Source organism: Protopterus annectens, chromosome 3.part1 (genome assembly GCF_019279795.1).
Source record: "Protopterus annectens isolate FY-2018-M chromosome 3.part1, PAN1.0, whole genome shotgun sequence".
Classification (NCBI taxonomy): Eukaryota; Metazoa; Chordata; order Ceratodontiformes; family Protopteridae; genus Protopterus; species Protopterus annectens.
In genome coordinates, this window is record NC_056732.1 from 2,733,206 (window position 1) to 2,749,858 (window position 16,653).

Here is a 16,653-nt window from a genome sequence, read left to right on the forward strand (position 1 = left end):
AAAGTGTTTGAAATACTCTCTGAAATGTTCAAAAAGGCTATAATGTCCGATTTTTTTTTTGTTGTAATGCACAACTTTTTCACAGTTAAGTAAGACTTTTCGAAGTGTCCCAAGTGTCCAGAGTGTTTGAGGTATTTGCAGTGATAAAATAAAGCATTTTTGGGGGGACTGCACTTGAACATCATTACAACTACCAGGGCTATACTTTTTGTTTAAAAAAAGTTTGTTGTTATGGAAGAGGGATTTTGCAGACCTGAACCACTGATGTTTGATAACACTCCTGAGAATTGGCGAGTGTTTGAGCAAAAATATGATACTTTCAGACAGGTTGTATTTTCTAATAAAGATGCATGTACAAGAGCATTTATACTTCTCAATTTAGCTGGCTCAAAGGCCATTGAGCTAAATGCACTAGCTGTTCAGGGGAGGGAGAGAACTGCCATACTGTGATACAAGCTGAAACACGGGAAGACCCTGAATGCTTAAAACATAAATTTAGAGAAATGTTTAACCCTCAAATGCATACTGCAATAGACAGGCAAATTTTACACAAGAAATCAAAAGCCTGGTGAAACTACTGCAGCATACATTACCAACTTAAAAATAAAGCTAAAACATGCAGATTTGGTGATTTAAGAGATGATTTGATAAAAGACCATCTTGTATGTGGTGTTGATAATGATGCAGGGAGAAAGATTTTCTTCGAGATAGTGAATTAACATTAAGCAAAGCCATTGGGATTTGCCAAATACATGAGATTACAGAAAAGCATACGAATATGCTCATGAATGAGAAAAGCATACTTGCAGTATCTGCTAGTGCGAATGTTGACACTGTGCAACAGAAAGCCAAGATGAAAAATAAATATGATCTGAAGGGGGCCACACCCAACTTCACTGTTAACGGTCACATTTGTGGAGGCAGTCATGAACCTAAATGGGAAAAATGTTTAGCTTTTGGTCAGCATTGTCACAAATGTAAAATGTAGACTCATTTCAAAAGGATCTGTAAGTCTAAAGTGCCGCAGACTTATATTAAAAGGCAGTATCCAAAGAAGCAAATAGATCAGATAGAGACTGTAGCAAACTTTGAGAGCTATGAGCAAACTTTCTATGTTGATGGTATCTCAGTGATCAATGAAACAGTTAAAACAGTAGACTCTCAGTTGTCAGCAAAGAGTGAAATATTTTGTACTGTACAAATTAATGGCAAACCTGTAGAGCTCAAAATAGAAATTGGATCTATGTTTTATCAGCACAAATGTTTGATAAAGTAAAAGCTGGTGAGAAACTTGATTAAGTGTGCAAAACTAGTTGCTTAGGGTGATGAAGAGATTCAAACTGATGGTGTAGTAGTTCTTTCACGCCATTCTGCTGGAAACAGCTATGACTTGCAGTTTTATGTAGTCAAAAGACACGTGCAGTCCTTGTTAGGCCTCAAAGACAGTCTGAGAATGGAACTGATTTCATTTAATAAAGAGGTCCATCATATAAGTCTGAATAACAACAGTTTTACACAGAATATTTTTTGTGATTATGCTATTTTCAAAGATGAGCTTGGTAAACGTCCAGTCATACATATGCCATGAAGTTGAACCATGAAGCAAGTCCAGTTGTCAGACCAGCAAGGAAAATTCCATTAGCAATGCAGAACAAAGTAAAAGCAGAACTAGACAAAATGGTGAATTTAGGTGTCCTTACTCCAGTAGAGGAACCAATTGAATAGGTATCCTCCATGGTTTAGCTCATAAGAAAAGCTCAGATTATATTCGAATATGTATTGATCCAAGAGACTTAAACAACTTAAGTGTCCTCATCATCCAATGCATACAGTAGAAGAGGAAGCCCCTTGTGCCAAATTCCACTGTTTTCTTGGTCTTAGATGCAAAAAGCTCTTTTTGTCAAATTTTGCTGGATTGCAAATCTTCATTGTTAGCTACATTCAGTACACCATTTGGTAGCTACAGATTTTTGAGAATGCCATTTGGAATCAATTCTGCCAGTGAAGTCTTTCAACGTGCCATGGAACAAATTTTTTCTGGTTATCTATGTGCTATTATAGTAGACGACATTACTGTTGGAGGCAACGGTGAAGGTGAACATGATAGAAACCTCAGGAAAGTTCTAGACCATGCAAGTGAAGTAAATTTTAAAATGAATCCTCAGAAATATAAATTCAAACCGAAAGAAGTTACTTATGTGGGACATTTGTTTACCAGTTCTGGCTTACAACCAGATCTGTCTAAGCAAGCAGCAATTCTTGAGATGCCAGTTCCTGAGAATGTCACATCTTTACAATGTTTTCTAGGTATGGTCAACTATTTAAGAAAATTCATCCCAGACTTGAGTGAGCTTTCTACTCCATTACATGACCTGACATGCAAAAATGTAAACTGGTCCAGGTTGGAACACCACCAAAGGGCATTTCATATACTGAAGAAAAAAATTGCCTGTCAACCCACATTGAGATGTTATGATGTTCACAAACCTGTAACTCTTTCTTGTGATGCTTCAAAGTATGGCCTTGGTGCATCACGTCTTTAAGAAGGCATACCAGTAGCCTATGCATCAAGAACTTTAACCCAAACAGAAATATACTATACACAAACAGAAAGAACTTTTGGCAGTAGTGTGCGCATGTTCAAAGTTCAATGATTATATTTATGGCAGATCTATCCAAACAGAAACTGATTGCCAATCACTAGTGCCAATCTTGAAAAAATAATGCATACAGCCCCAGCACGATTGCAACGCATGATGTTAAAATTGTAAAAGTACAATTTCAATATTGTTTACTAATACTTTTACCTTGCTGATGCTTTGTCATTCGCACCTAGACAAATGACAGAGCAGCATGAAAATGAAACAGCAGACTTTGAAGTCACAGAAGTCAGAACATTTTCGTCATCATGCCTTGATGAACTAAGAAATCATACAGCTTCAGATTCAATTCTCCAGAAGCTGAAAAACATCATCAGTCAAGGATGATCAACACGACAAACTAGTTTACCACTTGACATTTAGCAGTACTTTCATTAAAGAGAGGAGTTCACGATGGAAGATGGAATCATCGTGAAAGGTCCAAAAGTGGTAATTCCTAGAGCATTATAACAGGAATATATCAAAATCTTGCATCGTGGTCACCCAGGTACTGATTCAGCCAAAAGAAAGGCAAAAGGCATTGTATTTTGGCCTTCTATGTCCAAAGATATAGAGAAGGAAACTCTAGCATGTTCAATTTGCAACAGCACTAAACCGCGTCAACAAAAATAACAACTTCAGCTATGCCAGATGTCTAAATTACCATGGTCGATGCTTGCCACAGATATTTTCAAATGGAATGGCCAGCATTACTTAATGTCAGTAGACTTTTATTAAAATTAGTTTTAAATTGATCTACTTCCTAACTTGACGTCCAGCACTGTTATTACAAAATTAAACAGAAATTTTTCTGCCCATGGTAGTTCGCACAAAAGTTGTGTCTGACAATGTTGAACAGTTTACAAGTCAGCAGTTTAAGAAATTTGCTGAGTCTTGAGACTTTGTTCACACTACCAGTAGTCCTGAGTATCCACAATCAATGGGTTAGCTGAACATGCAGTTCAGAGTGCAAAAGGTTTGTTTTAGAAATCCAGGAGAGATGGTATTGATGTTTTCTTTAAGTTGCTTAATCTCAGAAACATCCCTCGAGACAACTTGCCTGGTTCACCTGCTCAGAGATTAATGTCCATAGAGACTAGAACAACATTTCCAATCAGTAAACAATTGTTAGTACCAAACCCAAAGAATAATAGAGTGGTCAAGGCTCAACTTTTGAGAAAATGTCAATCACAAAAGTTGCACTACGATAAGACCAGTAAACCCCTTAGACCATTACTACAAGAAGAAGTTGTGAGAATGCAAACATCTAAAGGATATGACTGAGTTGTGGTGATTGTGAAGAACATTTGTGAAGATCCGAGATCTTACATCATCCAGTCTGAAGGTATGGATTTCTGAAGGAATTGAAGACATGCGTTACTCATCTCCAAACCAGTGATGCAGTAGATTGCCTGTGCCAATGACTCTAATTCCCAGAGTGACTCTACACCTGTTCAAAAGGACAATGAGCTTTCTTCAAATAATTTTGATGTAATCCCTGATGTTCCAGTTTTGAAAGAATCCCCAGATACTGTCCCTGTTGCTAAACCCAATCAAAGTTTATATGTTACCAGATCAGGTAGAAGTTTCAGACTGAATACAAAATACACAGTGACTTGGCCTTGAACTCAAGTTTTGTTTATTAAAATGTTGATATAATGTTTAGTTCTTAAAATATCGTTGTGCTCCTATTTTGCATGACGAACAAAATTAAAGAGTGAGGATGTAGATCAGTGTGTATACTTTACCTAGAGAGCCACTGCCGTCAGACAGCACGTGCAGGTAAGTTAATGAGCACATGCGAGATCAGTGCCATTTTGTATAGTCATTCTGTGTGAGTGCTAACTTGAATGGAGATGCATATGCAAGTGTGTTAGAAGGAATGAGTCATTCAGTAATCATATGAAGTTTGAAGTATATGTCCCAGTTACAGCTCCTGATGTACTTATGTACAATAAACGACTTGAACCCATCCTGTGCCTCAGTGTCTCATTTGAATACACAAGACATGCGACATAGGGTACCTTAAATAATATGTTAGCCTACTTAGGAGCAGGAAGCGGACCGTCAGGTAAGCTAAACACAGTGAGAAAAACATTCTCTAAAGCAGTCAAGGCTTGAGGAACAGCTGCAGCTTTAGGCATCTCTAACTGCAACTGATCAAAATACATTGCCTGTGCAACAGGAACTTCATTCTGGTTCCAAAACACTTTCATCTACAATAAAGTCTGTTTTAAGCAGGAAAATGTGAAAACATACTTTCCTAAGAATCATAATGCTCTGACTGAGATGAAATTCGTGAAGTACAACCATCCCCCTGCCATGTCTGCACTTCTGTCCGAAATTCCATGTCAGAAAGACAATGAACAGAAGGCAAGAAAAAAAGTATTAAGTTCCTTGCAAATCCCAGTAAAGCTGCCTGTCCATAGATACAGAAACAGAAGAATGAAAGTTTTTCTCACTAAACACATTTTCCCTCAAAAAAGGCTCGACTCTTGGTATGTACACTGTTCCCAGCTTCCTCATCCCTATCTCAGACAAGTTAAAACCCCTCACCTGCACCTTCCCCCATCAGCTACAAAACTTGCTCTCCCTTGCCTGCCAAGGGTATACCTACAGCTGTAGAGGATATGGTTATCCTCCAATCTTTGGTGGCTGAAAAGGCTACACCAAGAAAACTAGGGAAAAAAATATGGGTGGTCAGAGGAGCAATCAGTGACAATAGCAGAGTGACCTAATAGCGGGTGAGGCAGAACAGAAGCTGGGCTGACACCCAAAGATTCATTTACAATTTTCTTCTTTTGGTGTGCAGGAAGAGGTACTATTACTCACTGCAATGCTCCATAGGTAAGCAGAGGAAGAAACGCCAAAAGTAGGCAGCGCAGCCTGGACAAGCTGGTAAAGTGTAAGGTAGAGAAAAAGTTGCTCTGAGGTATGTAAACCACTTGCAGTCCCCCACAAGCACAGTATCCTGCCCCAAATACACAAAAAACTTTCAAAACTAAGTAAAATTTTAGTAAAAAATAAAACACTTCCTCACAAAAAGTTCACATACACATTAACACAACTCCCTTAGAAAAGCAAAGACAGTCCCAAAACATTCTACTTCCTTAGCTGAACACCATTAATTTGACAGAAAACACCAGTTTTCGACATAAAACAAAGACAGAGGAAGACTATCCCTAATGGGGGCTTATCTGTCCAGCACTTGAAAATCACTAGCAACTCACCAAAAGAGTACTTCTCTTCTGTAACAAAAAAGCTCTGAAGCATTTCATGCTCAAACTGTCTCTCAAGCTCCTGACAGGTAGAGCACGAAGAAGACACCCTTAGTTTTGTGAAGCTAGCTGGTCACAGAGGGGTGAGACCCAAACAGCTCTGGCTACTCTAACAGTGAAACGAAACATCTCTAGCTAGTAATATGGTAAGCAGTATTCTTTAGGTCACTCTGCAGTATACTCAGTTTAAATGATCTGCCTGCAAAGACCACTATATAAATACAACTGTAAGTTAACATGGCTCTGTAGCTAGTAATATGGTAAGCAGTATTCTTTAGGTCACTCTGCAGTATACTCAGTTTAAATGATCTGCCTGCAAAGACCACTATATAAATACAACTGTAAGTTAACATGGCTCTGTATTTAGTCAGGTCAGTTGCAGTAAAAACTATATAAACACTGTCCTCAACACAAGCTACTCTTATTTAGACACAAGCTGCATGAACCAGGATAAGAATATGGAGGCCTAGAAATGTTGTCCAAATGGAACTTGAAAATCCCTGAAATAATGACACACAAGGATTAGACTGGCCTCCTGCTGTCAAGATACAGTTGTTAATGTTTGCAGCAGCACAGGCGTACACAAGTACCCAGACTGGCACAAGGCTGCTTGGGCAGCAGAAAAATTAAGCATTAACTCATCTGGGTGTTAATACATGGATAAAGGATAAATGAGCAAACAAAAACAACCTTTGTTAAACTTGCATTACAAACACAACCAGATATGGGCTACTGATACTACTTAACATTACTTAAAACATAAATCTTTAATAACATCACTGTACACATGAAGTTCCATCTCTTTTCACATCTGGTGGCCAACTTAGTAATGTACTATCCACGTGTTTGCCACTACATCTCGATTGGCTTAATGTACTTGCTACCACTTTTGTAAGGGTGTCAGGAGTGCACATGCATCCAACTTTTTACATATTAGGGAGGGTGGTCTTTTTTTAATATGCATGTGATTTATTTTCATTTCCCCATTTAGCAGCATGGAAAAATAATAGCTGTAGCTATTTGTCTGCAGTTAGAGTCTTGTGATTTCTTTTAAGTTTTATTTTGTTTTGGAGCCAGATTTCTTCCTGTGGTTAATGCTAGCAGTAATTAATATATGATAGTGAACAACCAGTCAATGTTTCTGAAATAGAATACACTTCTAGTACATCATTTCAGCTTGCATATACACAAAACACTCCACAAGGGGAGGAACATGCTGTCTCTTTGTAATGAGATGTCATCTCACTGGCCAGGTCTTTTTTTTTTTTTTTTTTTTTTTTTTTAGAAGGGAGCATACTTCACCACATGACCTACATCTGTGTTCAAGTAAAGCAGGCACGTTTCCTGGTGACACTGAGGTTGAACTACAAATGCTATCTACTCTGAAAAAGGAACCCAATAGGAAACCATATATAAAAGAGGTATCTAGTTTGTCTCCAAATACTGATGCTCTAGATTACAGTTAAATGTGGTACTACAGGTACAAAATGAACATAGTGAAGCATTGGCAAAGCCAGCTTTTCCTTTCACTCATCTAAATATAAAGCAATCTATTAAAAAAGGTGCAAACAGGAACAGGAACAGAAGAGAAGAGGAATAGCAAGTTTAACTAAACTGATCAAGGGGAATCACGTTTTAACCTGAATTCTCAAGTCTTAATATAAACCTCTAAAATAGGTTAGCCACTCAAAATAAAGGCTTCAAGAAGAATGGAATTATGTGCTACATTTGAAGTTTGGCATCAATAACATTACAAGCTCATATGTGTTTACTAGTCTAATGACCACAAGGGCCTTTTTAAGCCTAGCCATGCATCCCAAATCTCTGACAAGTTCTGATACCCTTGATAAGTGTAAGCAGGGGTTTGGGAGATTAACCATTTACAGGTTACCTGTGTCCATTAGAGACATAGGTGCCAAACCAGGGATGAATTTCTGGTTTCCCATCCAATTGTCCAAGTTGCACTTGAATTGGGTTAGGGAGGAGCTCTGCTTCACATGGATGGAGAGCCTGTTCCATAGACGGGGTAGTCTTTGGGATACATACCTACCTCTCCAGCAGGACCTATGTATATCACAGGCAAGGTTTAAGTCTTTAGAATGGGTATTTCTGGTTCTGTTTGTTTTTTTGGATATGTAGGAGGTTCATCAGAGTGGGGATCTAACAATGCCCTATATGATAGGCATAGATCTCCCCTCAAAAGCCTATAGGAGTCGAATACAGGAATAGGGCCTTGAGGTGGTCTGCAAAGGACATTTTACTTATGCCCTGTATTCTTTTAGTGAGGAACCTCTGTGGACATTCTAATTGTTGGACATGCCTGGTTAGGTACATACCAAAAGGGACACTGTACTCAATGATAGGTTTGATGAATGCCAAATATAGTGGAACAATGACTTCCTTGGACTTGCATGCCATACCTTTGTTTATAAGTTGTGCAATATAGAATGTTTTCCTCACCACTGTAGACACATGATGATCAAAGGCTAGATTACTATCTATGTGTGTCCCTAAGTCCCTGACTACTAGGTCGACTCTAAGGAGTGTGTTGTCAATATGACAATTACCAGGGATTGTTGACTTCCCAAAGGATACTATTATGCATTTCTTGACATTTAGTTTTAGTCCAAGGCTCTGATACCAGTTGTTTGTGCCTGTCCCTCCTGGAGAACATATGTGTCAGTGTGAGATTCTATGACAACTCCCAATTTGCAATCATCTACAAATTTAGTCAGCCAGAGACCACTGACATTAGCCCTGCCTTATGAGAAGTGAATGCCAAAAAGGAACGTTCCAAGGACTGATCCCTGAGGGACTCCACTTGTGACTGGCCTCTTTGTACAGGTGGACTCACCAATTCTAACTTCCTGGGTCCTCTCTGTGAGCCAGTTGGTTATCCACCTGGTGACATACAGGTTTGTACCTAACCTCTTGAGTTTGTCAACAATGCCTGAGTGAAGTATTGTGTCAAATGTTTTGACTAGGTCAAAGTAGGCAGTGTGAACAACTTTGCCCTCATCCATTGCTTTGGTGACCTTCTCAAATAAGTCCACCAAGTTGAGAAGGCATAATCTTCCCTTGAAGAAACCAAACTGGGCTGGGTCCAGTGTCTGGAGTTTTACTATATCTCTATTAATCATCAACATGACAATTCTTTCCATGGCTTTACATACAAGACTAGTGAGATTATGGGTCTGTAAATGACCCACCTTTGTGCAAAGGGATGACTGTTGCCTTTCTCCATTCATGAGGCACGAAACCTGTTTGTAGGCTACAATAAAATAGTAATTTTAAAGGCCCTGATAGGTCATGTTTCATGCTATTTAGAAGGCATCCTGTGATATTGTCTGTGCCCATTGATGCAGTATTCTTGGTCTTAGAGAGAGCATTAAGGACCTGTTCCCTACTGATAGTAGGGGGAGTTATATTTAATGATATTTCCTGAGGGAAGGTTGAGGGGGAGAGAAAGGTAAAGTTGGAGCTAAAATTATCAGCCAGGAGGTTTGCTATGTCTTCTGTCTCAGTATAGGTGGCTCCATTTACAGTGAGCTCTGCACACAACTGTGTATTGCTTTTGAGGTTGCGGACATAGCTAAAGAATGCTTTGTGGTTGTCCTTGGCCTGGGAGGCCAAACTTACCTCAAATTTGGCTTTAGTAAGCTTTATTTGTCCTTGGAGTTGTTTGTTTAGATTGATGACAGTGCTTTTATCCTGCTGGGTGCTGCATCTCCTAATTTTTTTCCATGATTTTCTTCCTCCTGTTATATAGCCTATTGACTTTGTGATTCCAGCAGGGTGGCTTGTTTTTTGAGTTAGTTCTGTACTTCTTCCTGATGGGTACAGCTCCCTCTATGCAGCTATTAACATGCTTGTACAGGGTTTCTGTGAACAGTTCTGCATAGGCAGCAGTGTTCTCAGGACTTATAGGGGTTTGAAATTTTGGCAGGTTCTCACTTAATAGCAGCAGGTTAGCCTTAGAATAGTTCCTGAATATTCCAGGTTTAGCTGGGGGTCCAGTTTTTATTTTTACTTCAAAGGAGACCATTTTGTGCTCTGACCTTACCAGGGAAGGCATTACAGTGCAGCACTCTCCCATATTAGTGAGGTCCAGATCCAGTATGGCTGCAGCCCCTGACTGGTGTATTGGCTATCTGGTCGAGGAAGTTTGTGGTTACAAAATCCATGAATCTCTGTGCATGTATGTTTGGTGTCGTATAGGATTCCCAGTTAACAGTGGGGTAATTAAAGTCACTTATAAATATGATATTGTGATGGATGGTTAGTGTTTCTAATAAGTTTAAATACATGGTATGGGTTTCCTGGATCATAGAGGGGGACCTAGAGCTTGCAAGGTAGTAGTATTGGATTTTGCCTATGGTGATTTGAATATGGAGCAGTTCAAGTACATTGTCCTAGTTGACCAACCTTGAAGTATATTTATCTTTGATTACTTCTATCCTCAACAGATTAAACATTTAGCAACAACTGAGATGGAGGGCAAGTGAAAACCAGCATGCAGCTATGCACTCTGACTCATGCTTTCAAACCCCATACTCATGCTAGGATCACGGTAGGCAGGAAAATGAGGAAAGGAAAAACAGATGCATGACAGAATGAGAAGCAACATGCAGGATTTTCATTACAGCATGCAGAACACAGACATTATTTTTCTCTTTAAAAGCAATATCCCCTAGAGTGCTAAATGTGAAAGCTGTTTTCATACTTCATGCAAAAAAGAGAAGGGCGGGCAGGTTTGCCTTCCTTCAGTAAAACAAAAATTCACTTACCCCTTTCCCGATCAGCTCCAGATTTTGATAATCTTTCTGTATACACATACATGCAGGACAAGAAAAAAGAACTACTAAACTTTCACATTATGTCCCAGTAATGCTCTTATCCTCTTAATAATTAATACATTGTAAAAAAAACAGCTAATGGAGTTATTCTGCTTTACTTGCTTTTTCAGATCAATACCCTCTCAAATAAAGCATATGTATCTCTCAAATAACTATTTAGAGACCCTAAACACTTTACAAAGTTTGGATGTTCATGGGTAGGTGGTAGATATATGCTCCAGGAAAGCACTGGGGAGCAAAGGCCCATTTTTTCCAAATGCCGCAAAGCACTGTCTGATTAAGTGACCTGGTCAGAGTTACAAAATAGGCAAATACAGGCAAACAGCATCAAACCTGGAAATACAGGAAAAAGTTAACTGCTCACAGCCTTAACCCTCTGCACTAACTGCCAGATAGCTATGTCGATATTACTAAACATAGCAAGAATGAAACCTAGAGTAAAACCTAAAGTCCAAGCCATCTTAATTTCCTAGTTTGACAAAGGCAAGAGTTTTTCACAAGTTCTTACTTGTATGTTAAAAGTGTTAATCATTCATTCACTGTGTCAGGCATTATTACACTTCATCCACATAGATAAGTCAACAATGATACCTAAATTCAAATGCAGGAAAGCAACAACTTTGTTATGTTACCTCTACTTTATGAAAACTGGACTTCTGAGTTCTCAACTGAGTTATAGCTGGAGGGGAGAAGATGACCCTTTTCAATGCTTTCTTAACAATAAAAATGCAGATTACAACTGCTCACCTTTTAATCTTGTGGAAGTCAGAGAAACAAAACAAAAATGTAGCCACTTCTATTGCTATAATGTACATAGTTGTTTACGCAGTATTTCCTTAGATTCTGATAGTTATTCAAAGAACAGATGTGCCAAAGGTGCTTGTGGCACATTCATGCCTTCCAACCACTACACTTACTACCAGAAACATACTGTAAACCTATTAGAGAGGATTAAGTAATATCACAATGGTATCTGTCGATATATATGCATGCCATATGTGCAGGAAGTTTCTGAAGAAAAGGGATTCTAGGAGCAGCTAGCTACATTCTGTAATGGAGACTCCCACATCTTTCTCCCTCGTTTCATGTTTAGCATTTACACTTTCTTTGAGTACACACAAATTTACAGTAGGATTATCATGTGAAGCCATGCTTGATTTGCCAGAGGAGCACTCAAAATGGGTGGCAAGAACTTTTAAGTATGCCTACTTAAAGGTGTATAAGGTCAGGCATGTCCCTGTGATCACTTTCCTACGGCTTAACTACAGTAATATACAGAATCATAAGCATATCTCAAGGTAAACAATTTTCAAAAGCTTAGAGAATTTATATAAAATTAGACAATTCTTAGTCTCACATTTCCTCTAGTTCAGGTGTTATGCAATGCTGTACCTGCACTAACTCGAAACTAAATGAGACAAGAATGCCATACCTAAGTATGGGCCAATTTTAGACTCCCTTTAGGAGGTGAATTCTCCAAAGCAGCTTCTCAATCTTAATTTGAGAGAGCAAAATCTGGAAATGGGACAGAAATGATGGGAACTTTAAACTCTGGTGTGAGAATACTGAACAACCTGCCTCAATATTTGAAGTTTCAATGTTATACTAATTCAGTCTTTGACCCTTAATTTGGGCCTTCACACAGTCTCCTTTAATCTAGGGTCAATCATCTAGGGTCAAACAGGGTTCCTTCAGCATCTTTCAATCTGTCCAAAAATCAAAAACAGAGGGGTGGTTGGAGGAAAGGTAGTTGAGGAAAGATGAAAATGGACAACACAGATGGAACATTATGGTGTGTTGTCATTTCCATTCATTCCTCAACTGTTGGGAGAGAGTCCTCAGCTACCTACAACTCAGGAGGACTCTAAGGAAGGATATTCCTGAGCACCACTGAGCCAAAGGCTTCTCTTCCTCTAGAGACCAGTTCCAATTTGTAATGAGCGATACATGTATGAGTATTAGCTCACGTTGAGGCTACACAATATATATCTATCATCTAGATAAAAAAAGCTGAAGAAGTTGTTATAGACCTGGTGGAATGAGCTTTTGGTGGTTTTGGTAAAGACAAACCCAATGTTTCATAAACAAAGGAAATACAATCAGTTAGCCATTTAGCTAAAGTCAGTTTATAAACTGGTTTGCTTAATTTCGATTCCAAAACAGAAATAAATAACTTTTCTGATTTGCTCAAATTTTTGGTCCTATGCAAATAAAACCATACTGTCTCTAAACATCCAAAAGGTTTAACATATACTCTCCTTTACTACAGAAACTTAGAAAGAAAACTGGAAGGTTGATAACCTGATTAATGTTGGATTCTGACACCACCTTAATAAGACAGAAGAGGTTGGTTTGTTAGGATACCCTATCTTAATGAAGAAACAAATAAGGAGGATTGGAAGACAGGGCTTGTAATTCTGATACTCTTCTAGCAAAGGTAATGGCCACTAAAAAGGCAGTTCTCCAGGTCAAAAATTTTAGTTCACATTTAGCTGATGGTTAAAGCGAGATTGTGTCAATGACGTTAAAACAATATTTATATCCCACAGAGGAGTGGGGTCTTTTAATGGGGTTCTAAGAAGAAAAATTCCCCTTAGAAAGACTTTACAAAGTTTGGAAAAAGCTAAAGATTAATTATTTGCTCCTATATAAAAATTGAATATGGAAACTAATTGTACTTACAGTAGAAGAGCTAGCATCTTCATTGTAAAATGCAACTAAATATTCAAGAACTTTAGGAACCAGTGAAAAGGGATCAATGTCTTTTTGCTGTGCCCCAAAATAAATCTTTTCCATTTACTTCTGTAAAGTTTTCTAGTGGAAGCTTTGTGGGAGGATAAGAGAATGTGGTGGACAGGGGAGAAGATCCTGGGCTGTCTAGCAATCAATGGAAGTGGAGAAACCACGTGATCAACTTTAGGCCAAAATGTCCGAATGTCTCGTGTCTACAGGGTGAGACAGAAGGTCTGAAATTGGATGCAGAATCCATGGTGGGTGAAGTAGGTGAGGCCAATGAAAGGGAAACCAAATCTGATGAGGCCAATAAGGGGCAATGAGGATAATTGTGCTCTTCAATCGAGATGCTTTCTGAAGAAATTTGGGGATTAGAGGTAATGGGAGATAGCCGTAAAGGAGATCAGGGGGACAATCATGAATTAGTGTGTCCCTTGGTGAGTCCCCTGGTGGGGGGGAATCATGGCAAAGAACCTGCTGCACTAGTTGTTGAGGGGAGATGCAAAGAGATCGCAGCATGGCTGTCCCCACTGGTGGAAAATCCTTTCCGCAACCTTCATATTGAGGGATCACTTGTGAAGCATTAGACTGGACCTGCTTAACTTATCTCCATTCACATTGGATTTCCACAGAATGTGCATTGCTATCAGAAACCGATCGGATGAGATTGCCCATTGCCACACTCTCGTAGCTTTTTGACACAGGGGGTAAGATTTGGTTCCCCCTTGTTTGTTGATGTACCAGACCACTGACATATTGTTCATCTAAATCACAACAGTCCTGGAGGGGACGAGTGCCTTGGAAGGCCTGAAATGCTAGAACAGCTGTCATTTCCATAACACTGATGTGTGTATTGGCCTCTTCACGGGACCATGTGCCTTGGACTGTCTTTCTCAATAAATGCCCCACCACCAGATCTGGGAAGTGACTGTGGTCACTACGGCCATGGGCTGAGGGACAACAAAGGTATGGCCTTCTATTACCTGATCAGAATATATCCACCACAGAAAGTAATACTTGCAAGCCCATGTTATCTTGATCTGGCTGGATAAAGGTTGGTTAAGAATGGACCACTGAGTCACTAGCATCCGCTGAAGGATTCTCATGTAGTACCCTGCTAATGGTACCAAAATAATTGTAGCAGACATTGACACCAATGCTTGAAGGATCAGTCAAGTTGAAAGAGAAGAACTTTGAATGATTTTTTTTGACCTGGAATTGAATGGTTTGAATACTTGATAGAAGGAGGAAGGTTGTCATAGATACTATATTGAACAAGGCTCTGATGAACTCCAATATTTGAGCTGACTGAAGTTGAGATTTCTTGTGAATGATGGTAATTTCCAGGTGAAAGCACAACTGCAGTACACAGTCTCATGCTTTGATCAGATGATGCCTGATCGGAATGGTTATGAGCCAGTCATTAAAATATGAAAACACCCAGAATCGCTGTAACCTCAAGTGAGCTGCTACTACTGCCATATACTTAATGAACACCATTGGGGCTGTGGTGAGACCAAAGGCAGAGCTCTGAATTGGTAGTGACTGGCTCCCAGCTGGAAGCATAGACATCTCCTGGATCATCTGTTCATTTTGATATGATAATATGCAACCTGAAGATCTGTTGAGCATATCCAGTCTTCCTTTTGCAGAAAAGGCAGACTGGACTGAACTGTGACCATCCTGAACTTGGTGCACTGAACTGACTTGTTCAGATTGCCGAGATCCAAAACTGGTCTCCAGTCCCCAGTTTTCTTTAGCACTAAAAGGAATCTTGAGTAAGTTCCAGACTCTCACTGGTCTGGAGGAACTTTCTGGATGACTTTTTCTAGCAGCTTGTTTATTTCTACTGCTGCTGCTTCCCTCTGATTGGGTGGAACACTGGGAATTTTGTTTACTATCAAAAGGGGTGGTAGGGAAAAGGGTATGATATAACCTCTGGAAATAATTCTCTGCACACACAAATCTTTGTAATCTCTAGCTATGCTCTCTGGTGCAGGGAGAAATGACTCCCAACTGCCTCCAGAGATAGACATTCGGGCCTCCTTTCAGGAGCACTGGTAGGATCTGTCAGAGAAAGTATTTCTAGATCCCTGGATCTGCAAACCACCACTGCCACATGGATGGCATTTTGCCCCTGGGGGAACTATCTCCACATGGATCTTGTAAGGGACCCTGGGACTTCCTGAACCACATACACCCACAGCAGACAGGGTTTTACCTTTGCGCTCACACTTGAAGAGCGTGTCTTTTACTTTAGGGCGAAAGAAAGAACTGCTGTCAAAAGCAAAAGTGATGAAGGAAGACTTGAAGGGCTCTGCAAAATCACATAAGCACATCCAAGCATGCCTCCTGATAAAAATGTCTGAACCAGCCACCCATGAGGTACCTTCAGCTGCATGGGAGATACGTCTCATGGGCAAGTTTGAAATGGCTTGGAGAGTAGCCAACTGTGAGGCAATAATGTTCTCTGCCTCAGAAGAAATTTGAATTTGTCCCAGTGAGGGATTTGGTAAGTTCCTTAATCAAATCCCTCTGGAGTCTTGTGAAGTGTGCCAAATAATTTAGCAATCTAAGAGCAAAGGTCACTGAAGCATAGACATGCTTCCCAAATCTGTCTAGTGCCCTAAACTCCCTGTTAGGGGGTGAACAGAGGAACTCTGTCCTGCTAGTTCCTTCTTTGTGGCTGCCACTACAACAATGGCATCAACTGGTACTCCTTTGCTCCAGAAAATACAGTTGTGTACCTACCATAAATGTAGATGTTCAAGTGTACTCACTGCTGCAGTCATTACAATTGGGTTATCCTGCTGGCAGGCTACCCGCAGTTGGCCTGAATTCCAAAGTCCTGGCCCGGCGTCGGTTGCTGTCGCCTCCTCCCTGACGTCAGTGCACCAGGGGTATAAAAGATGCAGCCGACACCATTTTCTTCAGTTTTTCTTGCCCCAGATGTCAGGTGCCCCCAAAAGGGTAGGCTAATTTATGCCAATAAACATGCATGCAGTAAAGTCAAACTGTACCTTCATCTACAAGCAAATACACCACATAGGTTGTATAGAATAGAGAAGTACAGATAAGCCCCAGCAAAGGAAAGGGGGATGGTGGGTGGGTAACCTGGACTGCAACAGTGAATACACTCGAACATCT

At 39.8% G+C, this 16,653-nt stretch overlaps 1 protein-coding gene across 3 annotated transcripts in view; it reads right to left on the reverse strand.

Annotated features, from left to right (window-relative positions):
* The window catches only part of UMAD1 (UBAP1-MVB12-associated (UMA) domain containing 1), a 703,877-nt gene that overhangs the window by 315,386 nt on the left and 371,838 nt on the right, over window positions 1–16,653 (reverse strand). For 2 of the 3 annotated variants that reach the window (XM_044066486.1, XM_044066487.1), the window contains exon 3: window positions 10,705–10,740. The exons of the other annotated variant lie outside the window; for it this stretch is intronic. In XM_044066486.1, coding sequence (XP_043922421.1) covers window positions 10,705–10,740 — 36 coding nt within the window. The remainder of the gene's footprint in view (window positions 1–10,704; window positions 10,741–16,653) is intronic. 3 annotated transcript variants of the gene reach the window in all.